Raw genomic sequence first — 17,970 nt, forward strand, 5'->3', positions numbered from 1 at the left:
TTCCATGGATAACAGAATCAATAGAAACTCTTATCTTTAAAGGAAATTGAAGTTCGTTCATACCATGAAAATGCAACTCTTTATTGTTACAATATAACCTACCACTGACAACTCAGATTACTACAGAAAGAATAAGATAAAATTACATTCTAGGTAAAAAATTAGCGACTAGTAATGCTCACTAACGCAAAGGGGTTTTACAACTTCTGTAATCTATTAACTTAAACTTCAAAATATTGTGTACCAATACAGAAATAGGTGTGTCAACATGAAGATCAAGTTGGCCATTTGATCCGCATTTTCCCTAGTTTTCTTCACTTCTATACCTTACTCTTTCTACGGATGGAATTCTGAACTCTGTTATCAACGAAGTGTTGCTCCCGTCTGTATACAGCTAATCCGCAGCATGTCATAAAACCTTGTGAGCCTTCGCATAATATCTACTAATGAAGGCCGACTGTAAAAAGGAAAAGGAAGCATATGGTCAGTTCTGAGCTGGTAAAACAAAGCAATACAATGATGTAACAAAAAGTTTAGAATGAATATTCTCTCTTGAGAATATTGGGTTTAGTATTTGCATAATTAATCTTATAACAATTGAAGAAAAAGATAACAATTATTGCATTGCATTCAGGCCTGAGGAAGAAGATGCATTCTTTATCAGGGATACTTAGTAATGATGATACAACTTGCATTTGAGGTTGATTATAAAATCAATCACTCGTACAAAAGTTGCATTAGACCTAAATTTTCCATGCAATGTACTTTTGTTTTGTCCAAAGTTTTTAGTTACAAATACTTCGTACAAAGATCATTTAGTTGTTATCCATTGCCATCCGAAGTCAATAATGTACGTATAGTTAAAGTATGCAATAGACTGATAGGGTAGTTAAGCCAAATATTTGAAGTGTCAAGTGTTCCTCCAACAGTTTAGTTGCAATGATAAACATAATGGTTCATACTTCAAATATAAAAGCAAGGTGAAATGTTGTATTTTGCAAAAGAACTACCCATAATGCTTCTGTAAATACATAAAGAATGAGGACACTCACCTTCACACCGGATACATCTGGAGTGTCAGGTGTAGATACCAGATAAAATTTGTATCATATTCTCAAATGCAGCCCTCGATTGTTGGCTCAATTCCTCCCGTGCCTTTTTACGGCTTTGCGTTGCCTACACAGAAAGCATGCAGTCAACAGGATTGAGACACGAAAATGAAGAAACTTATTGCACTGGATTTGTTAGAAAGTACCTCACGGTTAGCTTTTTTAGCTTCACGCACTTTCTCCTTCATATAGGCCTGAAGTAGAAAAATTGGTTAACTAGACGCTAGAAGATGGGAAAAAGAATACTAAAAGATTGGTGATATAAGTAACATATCATGAACAATCATCAGCATCAATGTACCTTGAAGGGCTCTTTTTGATCTGCAGGCAACTCCTCATCCTTAATTAGGTTATCGGTGAATGCCTGTTAATTTGTTCCATAGCTTCATTATTTAAAGAATTAAGCATTTCATACGTAGATATGCGTGAAGAAGCTACGCATGCAAGTGGACAAATTAAATAACTATGTAGTATAATTACTGATTAACATAATTTGTGAGAGTACCTCTAGTTCCTTGAATTCCCAATCAAACTCGCAGAAAACCTAGAGGTGCAGGGGAAGTTAAGTTACTTGCAAACAAACAACCAATACACTTTGGCACAATCTCAAGATTGGCTTATTTTTATGAGTAGGATAAGATAACAGGTACAGGCTTACTGGCTTGGGATCAATAGGAAATAAAAGGTCAACCACTGTGCTTTGCTCCAGTTCATCTTCATGAAAGGGATTGTAGAAGTCTGTGGAAAGGTGAAGGGATATATCAAAATCATACCTATGCAATTAGGAAGATATTCATAGTTTTCCATAAAAAATTACGAGGTTATAAACTCAGTGCTCGCAAATTATGCTAATAGTATTGCACAGGATTTGCTCAACCTGCACCTTATAAACTCAGCGTTCACAAGGAAAAAAATATTCCTCAAGATCTCATAACAACAAAACATCAAAAAGATTCATGGAATAGGACCTTAAAAGATATAACCTCCAAATTTTAAAAATAGCAACTATTTCTATTTCGGTATGTCCCTTAAAATTTAAAACTTTCTATTTTAGGAAACTTTTTATTTCTAATGAGGGACCCATTCTCTACTAACAATACTTCAATCGCCGTTTTTTTATCTACCTACCTACTTCATTTTTAAAGGACGAAGGTAGTACACCTTAAAGCAAGAAGGAAATATTTTAATAAACAAAATAGAAAAATAAATAAGTGAACCACCAGAAACAAGCAGTTCAACCGTAACTGTAACCTTTGTTGGCGAGTTAGGTTACAACCGCGGTGCTGATATGATGGCCGGTTACTGTTCGTCCCACCTGGATTTCACAACCATCCAGTTAATAATTAGTGAATATATGATATATCTATTATCAACTCAGTAATGCAAATCAATATTATATGCAGATGACTCAATTCATCATTAACATATTATGATGTGGAGTGAAAGGTAAAGAAGCTGGACTAGGGGAAATTTGCTGAATAAGTGATAGAATGCTCACTTGAAAATTGCAAACATTTGAGAAGAAAGAACAATCACAACTCTTAAAATAAATCATTTAACCGTTCCTTTAGACCCATAAATTGCAAGAACTGGAAGGACAATAATGAATGAAGCAATAGAATTCCGTAAGAAAATATAGCATTTCACTTACAAGGTAAGCAGTACTCAAACTTCTTTACGCGATCTATCTTCAAATGTCTTAAACCAGCCCTGCAAGAAGCAACTCTCTGACATAAATTTTATAAAATCAATGAAGGTGCTATCCTATCCAACACTGCATTCTCATCAACTTCACAATAATAAATCACTTTGCCCCTTTGTATATAAAATTTCCCTTCGCTGAAGTCAAAACAAGATCAAAACCAAGTCGCTAATACTTCTAGATGTATTAAATAGTTCAACAAAAGGAAATAAAATTGCATGTTTTCCTTTAGAAAACTACTTGTGGCCAAAAATATTTAAAACATACTATTGAAGAAACAGTTGGTTCATTAAGGAGAAAATATTAAAGTTGAGTCAAGATTTCCCCTGATACGGTGCCCATGTTCATTTGTGGAAGTTTATTGGGCATAAATTATATTGCAAAAAAAATGCATTAGTCAAAACCACTAAACACGGTGGACAGTGGAGGCAAGTAAGAATGAGATATTGAAATCACTGAATACAATTAAGGATGTCCATAACTCTATATTAGACGGATGAAATTGGATTATATAGAAAAAGAGGCAAGCAGCAACGGAATATTAATCTTAAACAGCTTAGCCATAAAACTGAACTATTAAGATAAAGACAAAGAAAACAACTAAAACAAATCCACAAATCCACCACCATAAAAAATTATAATTATATAGATATTCGTGAAATCCAAAACAACAAAAGGTGAGAACAGGCAAACATTACCTCCTTTGATTACAACTCAAGATGAATATTTGAGAGTTTTTAAGTCTTTCAACTTGAGATTCCCTATGAGTAAATGCAATGGAAAAACTGTCAAAATTTTGGCAGAGGATAGCATCAACAGAAAAACTGTAGGAAGATTTGATACCTTTTCTCAAGAGGTATATAAGGGACCCAATCCATTTTCATCTGCTTCATAGGCACAATTTATTCAGTCTCCCTCTGAACTGATTTGATACCAATTTTGTCAGATGGGGGAAAAGGTGATACCACCTGATCATTTGAAGATATCCACGAATCAGTAAAAATTTCAAAGATAACAGATAAAAGGGGGCTTGCAAAAGCAATATATAACAATTTTTTTCTTTCTTATGTTATTGCATACCATCCACGGTAAATTCATGGTGTTAAGTTGGGCATGCCCCTAGCCCATTCAGGATTTTAGAACACATGGAAAACACAGTACAATTGTACTATGTTTTATAACTATGTAATTCTATCACATATCCTAACATCCAGCATGAATGAGGGGGGATGGCACAGAGATCATCAGTTAGAGCCAATGGACCAATGCAGAAGAACAATTCGCTAGTAGCTCTTTAGATCATTCACATAAAAATAATAAAAATTTCACAAACCTACATTAACAGAGTCTTATGGTAACCATAAAGACATAATGCTACAATCACAATGTAGTTGGAGTGAAAAAAGATATTTGGGAAAGCCAATATCAGATGAAACTTGAGAAGTCAGTGCCTTCGTTTGAAGCAAAATGAAAGAAAAAACTTATCCAAAAAATTGTAATATAGGGAATGAATGTACAACTACAGTTTTTAGTGAAATGGAAATAATATCTAAGGATGCATTACCATTTCATAGTTTTTGTAGGAAGTATATCACTTCCAAGTTATAATTGACTCACTAACATCAACATCTGATGGGTGAGATTAGTAAAACAGTATAATCAACTGAGCAAAAATGAAAAACACATAATAATATTATAATGTCGAGACTTCAAAGAAAAGGTATTGGGGCTTACAGCAACCACAACAGGTATCATTATAACTTTTGCTTGATCTCTATAAGGAACCAATTGGGCTGAAGAGAAAAAAACAGTCAGAATAGCATTGAGAAAATATTAGCATGATAATTATTTGTTTCCAAAATATTGAGAAACTACAGATAAATAAATCAGTATCATCATGCTAAACCACCAATTCTCCAGGATGCACAAATTTATATGTTAGTTTAGTTATAGTCGACAAGAAATTCCAATATCTGGAGTACTTACGCTCAGTACAGCCGAAGAGATAGACCTTTATGTAACTCTCTGCCTTCTTCAGAGCTTCCTGCAACATTAACATATGTAGTGTGAAACTTACAATTCATAAAATTTCTCAGTTCAAGTTGTAATATTTGCTCTCAATGGTTTATATAAAATCACCACAAAAAGATCTCATAAGGACCAAATCAGAAAAAATCAAATGTTAAAGAATGAGACTGGAAGGGGGGCATTTGTTGAGTGAGTATAGATTGTAAGATTGATAAAAATAATCCACGCCAATCAACTGTTTACTTTGATGGATTGATTAATTTTGAGCTTGTTTTACCATCTTATCCTTCAAATAGTCAATTGTAGTACACCAGTACTCCCTCCGCCCCTTAAATTATGAACTATTTCCTTTTAGTCCATCCCTTAAAATTATGAACTTTCTATTTTAGGAAACTTTTCCTTCTATAATGAGGTGCAACTCATTCTCTACTAACAATACTTCAATCACTTTTTCTTTCTATATCTCTCTCGCTTTACGATTTTGCAATAAACCCGTGCCCCTTCCAAAGTTCAATTTTTTTAATCACTCATACACCAAATTGGAGAAGTTCCAATTGGAGAAGTTCCACTTGTACTCATACACCATGTCCAACTAATCCCACTGTCGATTGATGCGTATTTTAGAGTATCTGATTCAGTGCACACAGGATATCAAGTTTAATTAATTAACTCTAATAATACTACGATACTGCAAGATTACAGCGTCGTTAGTAATATTTCAAGTGTCGATCCACAGGGAGGTAGAAGATTGTTTAAAACTTAAAAACTTAAAAAGATGTAGCATAAAGATTTGATTTTTGATTTCTGAAAGTTAAAGACAAAATAAAACTACAAGTTAACTAAAGAAAGACTATTCAAATGAGAAAATATGTCACTCCAAGTTACTCACTAGTCTTGTATTGTTCTACACCTTTATCAACGAAACATATGAAGGGATTAAATCATCAACCTAATCACATACACTGAACATGTATACGATGAGTAGTTCACAATTAGCTGAACACATAACCTATGAACCAATCTTCAAAGTCTATAAACTCCTGCGGAAGCGCTAGAGAAATAAACATCTACTATAATCACCTATTTAATCCACTATCAAATTATCCTCTGAACAATTCTAATTCGATAGCATACCAACAATCAAACATTCCTAAACTATGTTAAAGAGACAATAGCAAAGGAAAGAACAACACTACATTATTAGCCAAAAACATAGTGTATAAACATTAAGCACATTGTTGGTATCAAACACATGAGTTCAAAGGTGTAGAAACATCCATACAAAGCCTAGATTACAACTTGGAGCAACATAGAGAGCTTAGCCTAAACACATGGTGGAATTTGCAACAAAAACCATAGGAAACATGCTCTCGTTGAGTGGAATTGGGATTTGGAGACGGATCGTCGGAATGTTGGCCGGAATTTCTTCCTTTTCTTCTTCCTCCTCTCTTTCTCTCTTTTCCTCTCCCTTTTCTCGTGTCTGAATATGTCTGAATGTCTTGCGAAACCGCCCCGGAAACCAATTTGAAACCTAAAATTCGGCAGTTTTCGAGAAAAACGCCCGACCGGGCAAAATGGTGCCAACCCGGGCCTTTTTGATGCCAACCCGGGCATTTCCACTGTCCCCGGGCGTTTTTGCCGGTTTTGACTGCTTCGCGCAACCTTCATCAAATGGTCATAACTTCTTTATCCGAGCTCCGATTGAAGCGTGCAATATACCCACGCGAAGCTATTTCAAAGACGAAGATAATGATGGTATGATAAAAGGATTTGGACACCATCTTGATAGGAAACGAATAGTTTCAATCAGACCCTACTCCACATGTACATCTATCAACTAATATATAATAATCAAACCTTAATGATCAATTGATAGATGATTTAAATATACAAAATAGGAGAAAACTTGGAGTATAATTAGTATCATTTGATTCACATCAAATACCCCCAAACTTATTTACTTGCTCGCCCTCGAGCAAGATCACTCAAAGCATTATATTTCAAAGTTCAATTCACAAAGGTTTTTCATCACAAAGAATCATGTAAGGACATGAATGACAAAATCTAAACCCTCAACATTTCCAATCAAAATCTCCCACTCTCATGAACCATCACTCATCCACCTAGAACTTCAAGTCAAGGTGCACTTCAAAGTAAGTCCAAACATTAGATCCTACAACTCAAACCGTCGTCATTGACTCGTCAAGCATTACTTATCACATAGACTCGCGGATTTAAATCAAACTTCTTTAACTCTACCAAGCTATTTACAGAACATCCACAATGTATCAACAATAAGGTCCAAGGTCTTAAATTATAGGTTGTAATGGGGCTAGGGATTAGGTAGGATAAATATGGATAGTGTGCTCAAAAGCTACACATCTGAGTGCCAAATTCTTCCCTCCTACAACTTCCTTCCAAAGAATCAAACAACAAGACTTTACAACCAAGCATTCACTCCCCCAAACTTCAGATCATTCATGACAAGATTACATCTTAATAATAGAAGCTCTATCTTTATTTCAACAAATTTTTTTTTTCTTTTTCTTTTTCTTTTTATTTTTTCCGTAAGACCTCGACTTTTGCGATTTTGGAGGCCGTCTTTTTCATTTCTACTATGAGCTTCATTCTCAACAAATATACATTTCATCAAGTCTCAAAATCTCTACACTTTTATAGAACACCACCCAACACTTACAACACAATCAACAAAGCTCAAACTTGTATTTAGCACCCAAATAGTAGTAAGGTTTATTGATGAGGCTAAAATGAGGCTTATTTTAGTAGCTAAGTGATTGGCTAAGTATTTGTACAAAACAATGGGGATTAAGCTCAAAGTGGCTTCTAGGGGATCATTTGTTGGACTAGGCATGTGAATATTTGGCCATGAAGTTCATCCTAGTGCCTTATCATCCCATATCATTGACACATATGAATGCAAGCACCCAACTCAATAAAGCAAATCAATCCAAGATAATTTCCACAAGACATATGACTTTCATACTCTCCTCAACTCAAGAAATCGGTTGTAGTCACAAAATGCTCTTTCAAATAAATCAATGCACAAATTCCATCCATCCTAAGCTTCAAAGATCAAGTAAAATCAAGCAAGAACTCCCAACTAGAAAGCCGAAGATAAAGCATGCATCCGTCAATTACATTGATTCAAAACACCTTTAACATACAATACACCCAAGAAAACATGCATCGTGCATAAAATTCATTCAAACTCAAACAACCCCCAAACTTGAATGCTTCATTGTCCTCAATGCAAGCAAAGAAGAACATAAAAAGTAAAGGGATAGAATACTCCCCCAAACTTGGCATGAAATCCGTAGCATATGGGTGGGAGGGTGGGTGTATCTTCCATTGTAGGTGTGCTCTCTCATAAGCTCCAATGTGCTCCCTACAAAACACAACAAAACAAAAAAAAACAAACCATAAAGAAACACTCAATTCAAAATAAATGCTAGAGGAAAGAATTGAGCAAACAAAACCTCCAACATATGAAAATTAAAAGAAAGAAAACAACATAAAAACTTGGGTTGCCTCCCAATCAGCGCCTTTGTTTATAGTCGTTGGCTCGACCTTCTTCTTTGCAGCTTTCCTATCCAAACTCCAATAGGCGCCCCTTCGCCTTCTCCTGCTCAATCACAACATTCTCCCCATCAACTCGAAACATGACCGTATTTGTCTTGGTCTCAATCACAACATCACCGGTTGCTAAAAATGGCCTACCAAAGAGAATAGGCATGTCCTTGTCCTCTTCCATCTCTATGACAATGAAGTCAACCGGGAGTATAAATTTATCCACCTTTACCAAGACATCCTCGATGATTCCTTTAGGCTTAACAATTGAATGATCCGCCAACTGAAGGTCAATGTCGATTGGTTCAATCCTTGCTTCAAGACCGATTGACCTCGCAGTTTTCAAAGCCATCAATGATATTCCCGAGCCTTGATCAAGTAGGCACTTTGGGAACTTCTTATCTCCCATTTCACACGGGATCACACAACTTCCGGGATCTCTTCTCTTAGCCGGCATCTTTCCCTTCACAAACTGTGAGCAAAATGCGCTCAATATCACCACACCATCATCTTGTATCTTCTCCTTTTTCGCAATAAGGTCCTTGAAAAACTTGGAGAATTTAGGAAAATGTAGGAACAAATCCACCAAGGACACATCTACATTAACTTTCCTAATAATATTCATCATCCAATCGAGTCCCTTCTCTTGAATTATTTTCTTTCTCTTCTTCTCGATTGGGAAAGGAGGCGGCGGTATAAAATCTGGAATATTAAATGGACTCTTCGGATCCATTGCCGGACTCAACGGCTTCTTCTTCTTCGTATCACGCCGACTTGCATCTTCTTTATCTTGTAGACCATCTCTAGCATCTGTAGTGGCCCACTCACTCCCCTCGTCCGCCCCTGCGTGCGAGGTTTGCGAGCCTAACAACTTGTTCGCCCCTGCGTGCAAGATGTTTGGGCCACTATGTACCACTTTCTCTCCAAGTCTCTCTAGCTCTTTCCCACTTCTCAATGTGACTGCTTTGCATTGCTCATTAACCTTTGGGTTCGTTATCGTGGTGCTTGGAATAGTTCCTTGGGGTCTGGTTTGCACAACCGTTGCAAGTTGGCCTATCATCATCTCCAAATTCTTCATTGTGGCATCGATGTGGCCAAACTTCTCATTCACTTTTTCCTTGAATTGATCATTCTCCTTTTGATTCTTGATCATGAAGGAGTAGATCTGCGCAACTTGATCATCACTAGATGGCTTCGTCTCAAAACTCGGAGATTGAGTGTTGTTTCTCCATTGGTTGCCAGAAGCGTTACTAGGACCAGCTTGATTCCAGTTTCCTTGTTGAGGCCTCCAGTTTTGTTGATTGGTATATTGAGCTCCTTGGTTGAAACCTTGACGATTGTTGCCAATGTAGTTCACATCCTCCACTGGTGCTCCTTGCAAACTAGGACATTGATCTGTATAATGTCCTCCTTGACACACTCCACACTTCATCATAGGCGCAACTTGGGGTTGAGGAGTCAACTGCATAGATTTGACAGCATTCGTCATCGACGAAATTTGAGTACTAAAGTCAGCCATTTGAGCTTCTATAGCTGACACTCTTTCCGACTCCTTAGTAGCACCAAATGTATCTCCCGCGGCCACCTTCCTTGGATTATGCCAGTTCCTTTGATTATTCGCTAATCTTTGAAATAGTGCTCTCACCTCATCATGGGTCAAATCATCCAAGTTCCCACTTGACCCTGCAGTAACCAAGCCTGTGCCTTCATGATTAAGTCCCTTGTAGAACTTCAAAAGATCATGCCCCGGAGCTAGACCATGACTTGGGCATTTCCTTAGCAAATCTGTAAATCTCTTCCAAGCTTCGGCAAATGACTCATCATACTTTTGCCGGAATGAAGTGATCTCCTCTCTCAACTTTTCTATCTTCATTGGAGAATTGTACTCCAAGAGAAACTTCGACTTCAATTCCTCAAATGTTGTAATATTGTAGCCCGGTAATGAGTCATACCATTCCCTTGCTTTCTCTCTCAATGAGAAAGGGAATAAAGCTCTCTTGATCCGGTGATGCTCCACATTTGGCGGTCGGTGAGAATTTGTCAACTCATAGAAGGCATTCAAATGACTCATCGGATCTTCTTCATCTCGACCATGGAAAAGATTTCCACCATTCACCAAACTAATGTAGTGAGGTGGGATGTTGACATTGTCATGTGCATAGGCAAACTCCCCCGGGTAATCAACTCCCGATCTAAGGATGTCGCCAAACCTTCCCATGGGTGGAGCATTGTTATCGTCTTCAGCCATTTCGGTGCCTGACTCTGTCCCACAACTACTTTCTGAACTGGACTCGAAGAGTGGGTTACTTCTAACTGGACTCTGATAGTCCGGATAAATCTCAATCTCTGAACCTCTCGGCCCTCTCTTTCTTTGATAACAGAGTAATCCAAACGGTGGTGTACCCTGTGATCTTGTGTGCATTCACAACTTTCTTTTTTTTTTTGTTTTTTTGTTTTAATTACCTAAACCTGCACAACAGAAAAGAAACCAAGCACATACACAAAATATATTTCACTACTACCGAAAGCGAGATCTCTCGACAACTTCGGGGTAAGTTCCTATAAAACGTGTGTGCTTTAGTGAAAACTAAATAATCCTAATCACTAAACTAAGAATTAAAAAGATATCACCTAATATAAACACTCATTCTTCTTCAAGTCCAGACGTGGTAGATGGCTATCACCTCCAAGAACACGAAGTAAGTTCCTAAACAAAACAAAGAGAAAAATCAAACAAAATAAAACAAAAATGAAACTACTAAGTAGTAAACAACCTATTGCCTCCCCAGCAACGGCGCCAAAACTTGATGCGTATTTTAGAGTATCTGATTCAGTGCACACAGGATATCAAGTTTAATTAATTAACTCTAATAATACTACGATACTGCAAGATTACAGCGTCGTTAGTAATATTTCAAGTGTCGATCCACAGGGAGGTAGAAGATTGTTTAAAACTTAAAAACTTAAAAAGATGTAGCATAAAGATTTGATTTTTGATTTCTGAAAGTTGAAGACAAAATAAAACTACAAGTTAACTAAAGAAAGACTATTCAAATGAGAAAATATGTCACTCCAAGTTACTCACTAGGCTTGTATTGTTCTACACCTTTATCAACGAAACATATGAAGGGATTAAATCATCAACCTAATCACATACACTGAACATGTACACGATGAGTAGTTCACAATTAGCTGAACACATAACCTATGAACCAATCTTCAAAGTCTATAAACTCATGCGGAAGCGCTAGAGAAATAAACATCTACTATAATCACCTATTTAATCCACTATCAAATTATCCTCTGAACAATTCTAATTCGATAGCATACCAACAATCAAACATTCCTAAACTATGTTAAAGAGACAATAGCAAAGGAAAGAACAACACTACATTATTAGCCAAAAACATAGTGTATAAACACTAAGCACATTGTTGGTATCAAACACATGAGTTCAAAGGTGTAGAAACATCCATACAAAGCCTAGATTACAACTTGGAGCAACATAGAGAGCTTAGCCTAAACACATGGTGGAATTTGCAACAAAAACCATAGGAAACATGCTCTCGTTGAGTGGAATTGGGATTTGGAGACGGATCATCGGAATGTTGGCCGGAATTTCTTCCTTTTCTTCTTCCTCCTCTCTTTCTCTCTTTTCCTCTCCCTTTTCTCGTGTCTGAATATGTCTGAATGTCTTGCAAAACCGCCCCGGAAACCAATTTGAAACCTAAAATTCGGCAGTTTTCGAGAAAAACGCCCGACCGGGAAAAATGGTGCCACCCCGGGCCTTTTTGATGCCAACCCGGGCATTTCCACTGTCCCCGGGCGTTTTTAATGCTGAAAACGCCCGACCCGGGCGTTTTTGCCGGTTTTGACTGCTTCGCGCAACCTTCGTCAAATGGTCATAACTTCTTTATCCGAGCTCCGATTGAAGCGTGCAATATACCCACGCGAAGCTATTTCAAAGACGAAGATAATGGTGGTAAGATAAAAGGATTTGGACACCATCTTGATAGGAAACGAACAGTTTCAATCAGACCCTACTCCACATGTACGTCTATCAACTAATATATAATAATCAAACCTTAATGATCAATTGATAGATGATTTAAATATAAAAAATAGGAGAAAACTTGGAGTATAATTAGTATCATTTGATTCACATCATCGATTAAAATTACATAAAACAAAAGAAATCAAACACATTATTTATCATTAGAATCAGAAAGAGGAATTATACCAAAACTAAAGGGACATCATATTCTTACCTCTATTCCTACCGGAAAAACCTGCAGCCAGAGATCTTCCTGCTCAACACATAGTAGCACATAAAAACATTAGCAATGCCACAAATATGTTCAAACTACACCTTATTGAGACAAATTACTGAAATTCTATAAGGTCAGATTAAAAGGAAGCACCATTAAATAAATTTAACCTAACAAATATACACAAGCAAAAATTAGCTTGTAGCAATTCGAATTCATATGCCAAAAACGTAAACGTACCAAAATGCGCTTCTCGGGGAAATACTGAGTCTCGGTTTCCGGCTTGGGAAGTTTAGCTCGCTTCCGGCTGCCCTTTCCAGCAGCTCCATTCCTCGGCTCGGCCTTGTGCTTTGTGTTACGCTTTGTTTCATTCCTCATCGTGCTAGGGTTTTTGAAGAGGACTACCGAAATTTGTAATTGGCGAATAGAAATTGAATTGCGTACTGCTTTTATATGTGATCGTGTCTGCTTAACAATTACGCACGTCGAAGTTACGCTACGACATTCAAACAAAAATACAATTAATTAAGAAACAATGGCAAATAACTATATTGTAATAAATAAGATTACAATAACATTATTATAATTATAGTTATTTATTGGTATTATAATTTTAAAATTTCATCAAACCTATTTTGAATAGTTATTAATATAGAAAAAAATAATAACATTAATAATAATGATTACTAGTATTATTTAATATTATATAATTCATAATATAAAAACTATATTATAATAAATCAACAGTAGTTAGTAGTATAATAACAATACTTCATCTATCCCACAAATATATACTCCCTCTGTCCTACTACAAGCGAGACGTTTCTTTTTGGCCGTTGTTTTGCGAAAATGATAATAAATAGTTAAAGTGGAGAGAAAGTAAAGTAAGAGAGAGAATAATATAGAAGAGAGTCGTATATACATTGTTATCTTACTAACTTTACTTTATCTCTATTCTAACTATTTATTTTGGAAAACAACGCCGATTTGGAACTCCTCACTTATAGCGGGACGAAGGGAGTAAATTCTTTTGTTTTTAATCTGGTCCCATAACTGTGAGTTTATTCTTTCTTCGTGTTTGAGGAACACAAAGAGAATGAGACTAAGCAAGATATTGAAGAGTGCATTAACCGAATACAAGCTCAATTTGATGTGATTTGCAGGAGATTTGAGTGTCTTTTAATAACCTCGCAAAATTAGTATTACTCCTTCCGTCCTATAAAGTTTTTCCCACTTAGAATCTCACCGAAAATAAATATTAATTATACCCCTCAACCTCCTCAATGTGGAACCCTTATTCCACTACACATTTCCATTTAATACAAAGTTAAACAATTTCTTAAAATTCGCGCCGAATCAAATCAGGGCAAACTTTTTGAGACGGAGGGAGTACTAATTTTGAGAGGTTATTAACAATAATGACTTCGCTCCCATCCACATTCCACATACACACACATTAACCCACAAATCAATGGATAGTTGGAGAGGATGATGCAAAGTTTAGAATAGTACTCCCTCCGTCTCTAAAGAGTATGCACGATGGGTTTGGCATGAATTTTAATAAATAGGGGGGAAAGTGAGAGAGAGGATAGTGGAAATAATGTTAATAGAGAGTGAGGTCCACATTATTGTAATGGTATAAGTTGGTAATGGTATAAGTTATAAATAAAATGATTTGTAGGGGCAATGTGTTGTTTGATTTTTTCAAAATTAGAAAGTTCATACTTTCAGGGATGGACGAAAAAGGAAATAGTTCATACTCTTTGGGGACGGAGGGAGTATATGCTAAGAGTAGCCGTGCTCGATAGATAAGGAAGTTGGATGCCAATTTTGCCCCAAATAGACTGCACATGCAATAATAACCATAAAACGACAATAATTATGGCATCGTATAAGACATTGTATGGAAAAATGATATAGATTATGTCACTCGATTGGGACGAAGTTGGTGAGAATAAATCGTTAGGTCCAAAATCCATAAATAAAATGATAGGGTTAGGGTATATAGTACATACGTTTCGAGTTGTTTAAATATGTAACCTATATTTCCATATATGAGAAGATATTCTTTGTCACATTGTGTTAATTTATTGTTTCATTTATGTTATATTTTACAAACAATTATGAAGTTTAAGCAAACGAGCATAGGTCTTCTGCATTGTGGACTGAATGGTGATCAAGGTCATCATTATTTAAGACCTATACATTTTGATAAACTTAGTTCACTCTAAGATCAAGATACAAGTTTGGGATAGAGTCATAAGATCTGTAGTCTAGTATTGAATATTTTCACATGGAGTAGGTGTAACTCATCTTGATTTTTTGGAGAATCATTAAGGTATCATTTTATTTCCGTAGAACGCATGTTTAGGGTTTCAAATTCTAATTTATTTGTTTTTCTGAGGCAAACCCCAATAACTCACACAACATCAAAAAGTTTGAGATGAAATTTTGTTAGAACTGAGGCAAACCCTCTCCAGATTTGCTTGTCTTTGCCCTTGCGCTTGGTCAATCTGCCCAACTCGCCCCTCTTGGCCTTGTTGTGCCCTTCCACCAGGGGCTTCTCCCATTGGATGGAACTGAGGGACTCCTTCTCGGTACTACACGATGTTGGTGCAAACGAAGAAGGGAATATCGAACAGGCCAGGAGAGTCGACCATATATATAGGGGATAGGTCATCTGCCTCAATTATGATCATATTGGCTGGGTGGGTAGCTATCAGGTGACATTGGTAGGCTGTCCAAAATCCCAAGTGCAGCCTCCTTCCACGATTCGCACACCACACTAGGTATAACTCGGTCATAGATGTCCTGGCAGCTGAATTAGTCTGGCCCAGTAGGTTGTATCCCAAGTAGAGTTGCACCAGTCGGAGCATGGGATTACTGAAATAGGTCGATCTGGAGATGGTGGAGGTGAATTGGCCAGCAACGGGGTGGGTTAGTTCCTCCCAGGCTTCTTGGGGTTCAAAGTCTACGTGTCTCCTTGGTATTCCCCTTTCTCGGCTTCTCCATATTGGTCCTATGGCCTCCTCCAGGCTACACATCCCCAAACGCACAGTCCACTCTATCAGACTCATGGACAACTCCCCACCAAATATTCTAAAGGAAATTGACACCTCGTCTAGAACCGTTGTGACTTGGAATCTAAACATGATGAAAAACTCCTTGGCTAACCTCACCGATATCTCCGGGTCCCTATTCTCTAACAGCCATTCAAAACCCAGGGCTCTCATACTGGCCAGGAAAGACTCACGCACAGACAACTCATCCAGAGAGGGTATGTGGAAAACCTTGCAGCATTTGACTTGCTTGCTGCTATCCTCCTTGTCGTCAAATGCGTCTTGAAGCTTCTTGGTGTTGTAGTGCTTCATGTCCTCCATCAGCTCATCAGTGAGCTCCACCCGCCACCGTCGGTACACAATCCTCTCCAATGGAGGGTGGAAAATCTCTTGGTGGTTGTCGGGGAGCGGCTGCTCATGATACTCTTCCCCTTCTAGAGAGATATCACTCTCTGATTCTGACTCTTCACTGGAATTTTAGTCACTGTCACTCAACCTCTTTCTTTCTTCTGGCTCTCAGATCACTATGGTGGTGTTAGCTGTTCGTTGTTTCTTTACGACCTGCTTCTTCTTGGCAGGGGCCTTCCCCTTTCGCTTCCTCTCCTGGAGGTACTTGTCTTCACTTTCGTCTTCCTTATTTTCCTCCCCTGCTAGTGTTGAATGCTCTACTTGGGCAGTAGGCTCGGTCACCAAGCAGTCACTGGTATCGTCGTTTGTTTCCTCCTCCTGACCTACTGACTTCGATGTGAGGTCCAGACCCTCAGCCACCTTGTTAGCCTCTTCCTTCTGGTCAATTTGCGTTGACGAACTCGTCCTTGTTGCCATTGGCGCGTCCTTCTGGCTAGTTGTCGAGGGTTTCTCCCCAGGTTTTGTAGGAGTAGTCCTCTCATCTTCACTAGAGATCTCCACTGCATCTGCTGCCGTGTTTGCTCCTGCCTTGTTGGACGTCCACTTTCCGAAGCATCTCTGTGACACTCTCTTTGGTTTCTGCCTTTCTGCCTTGGAGTCGTTCTTCAACACCAGTTTTCTCTTTACTGGCTTTGGTTTAGACACGATTCGGGGTTGTGTTTTTTCCTCCTCCGGTTGTATTTCGGTCTATCCTTCTGTTTCTTTCTCGTCCTCCCCTTCCACTCTGGTATGTGTTTGGTTCCTGCTTCTCCTCTTCCGGTTGATTCACTTCTTCGGGTTGCTCTTTCCTCACTTCCTCCACTGGCTGGTGGACTACCCCCTCTGACTCATCCGCTACCATGGCTGTTTCCCCTCCTCCTACTGCCTGGGATGCGAGGTCAAGAACCTCAGCCACTCCTTCAGAATTTACCACTATCCTATCTCCCCCACCCAAAATCGATTGGAACTCATTATCTGTCATTAGCCCTTGCTTCCTGGCCATTTCATTCAGATCTATCTCCTCCCTCTCTGCTTCTTGGGTTGCGGCTTCTGCAATCGGTGTTTCCTCTGATTTATCCTCCCCTCCTTCGCTCGCCTTACCTTCGCTGTCTTTTTCCTCTGTTTCTCCCCAATTGGGGTCTTGATAGGCGGAAAACGGGCTGACGTCGAGTGGTTCTGCTTGTTTGTTGGTGTATGGGAAAAGGGTTAGAGGGTTCCGACGGTGCAGTTGCCATTGGAGAGGTTTTTTCTGATGTGGGATTTGAGGTAATTGGGGTGGTGATAGGTGGGTTCACGGTGGTTACAGTTGGGGTAGGGTTTGGTATCGCCGGCATTCCTCCGGTCAGGCTAAATCCAGCCAGGGTCGCTGTCCAATCTTTGTTTGGGTCATGCAACATTAGATACACCGCCAGTGCGTCTAAAGGAACCATTTCCGGAATTTGTGGCGTCGGCATTGGCTGTGATTGTTGTGGACTCGGCGGCCGCGTCTCCGCTGTAGCTTGGACTTCTGGGGTGTTGTCACCGGCGGTAGATGTTGGGTTGCTGGTTGCTTTCTCCTTTGCCATGGATTGTATTGGTGGTGGTACTCTGTTTCCGGTGGTGGCTTACGGTTGTTTTTTTCGGAGTGCGGTGGTGGTTGTCGAGAGCGGTTGTTTTCTGGGTGAGGGAATGCAGGTAAGGGTTTGTAAAGTGAAGGGGAGTAGGCGGTTGGGTATTTTATAGTGGGGTGGGCAGTTGAGGGTTTTGACCGGTTGCAGGCGATTACCAGTTGCGACGCTTCGGGTGGGAGACGGTTGAGCATTACCGCAGCTGATTGGACGCTCCTATCA

General features: G+C 38.5%; 1 protein-coding gene, 1 non-coding gene and 2 pseudogenes across 2 annotated transcripts; 1 reads left to right on the forward strand and 3 right to left on the reverse strand.

Moving 5' to 3' along the window:
* Nucleotides 1-409: 409 nt before the first annotated feature.
* Nucleotides 410-13,073, reverse strand: LOC125195721 (protein HEAT INTOLERANT 4-like; annotated as a pseudogene).
* Nucleotides 8,447-10,849, reverse strand: LOC125199061 (uncharacterized). Its single transcript, XM_048097226.2, has one exon. It carries the CDS (start codon nucleotides 10,847-10,849, stop codon nucleotides 8,447-8,449), a length of 2,403 nt encoding a protein of 800 aa, XP_047953183.2.
* LOC125197937 (small nucleolar RNA R71) lies at nucleotides 10,182-10,288 on the forward strand. The gene has a single exon (XR_007172299.2). It is a non-coding gene; the product is annotated as a small nucleolar RNA R71 (small nucleolar RNA).
* Nucleotides 13,074-15,295: 2,222 nt separating the features above from the next.
* On the reverse strand, nucleotides 15,296-16,579 carry LOC148932466 (uncharacterized; annotated as a pseudogene).
* Nucleotides 16,580-17,970: the final 1,391 nt, after the last annotated feature.

This window comes from Salvia hispanica, chromosome 2 (genome assembly GCF_029641045.1).
Source record: "Salvia hispanica isolate PSC_SH4W2 chromosome 2, Shi_PSC_v1, whole genome shotgun sequence".
Classification (NCBI taxonomy): domain Eukaryota; kingdom Viridiplantae; phylum Streptophyta; class Magnoliopsida; order Lamiales; family Lamiaceae; genus Salvia; species Salvia hispanica.

Coding starts and splice junctions, on each gene's coding strand:
- LOC125199061 (XM_048097226.2), bottom strand. CDS start 10,849: ATGCACACAAGATCACAGGGTACACCACCGTTTGGATTACTCTGTTAT.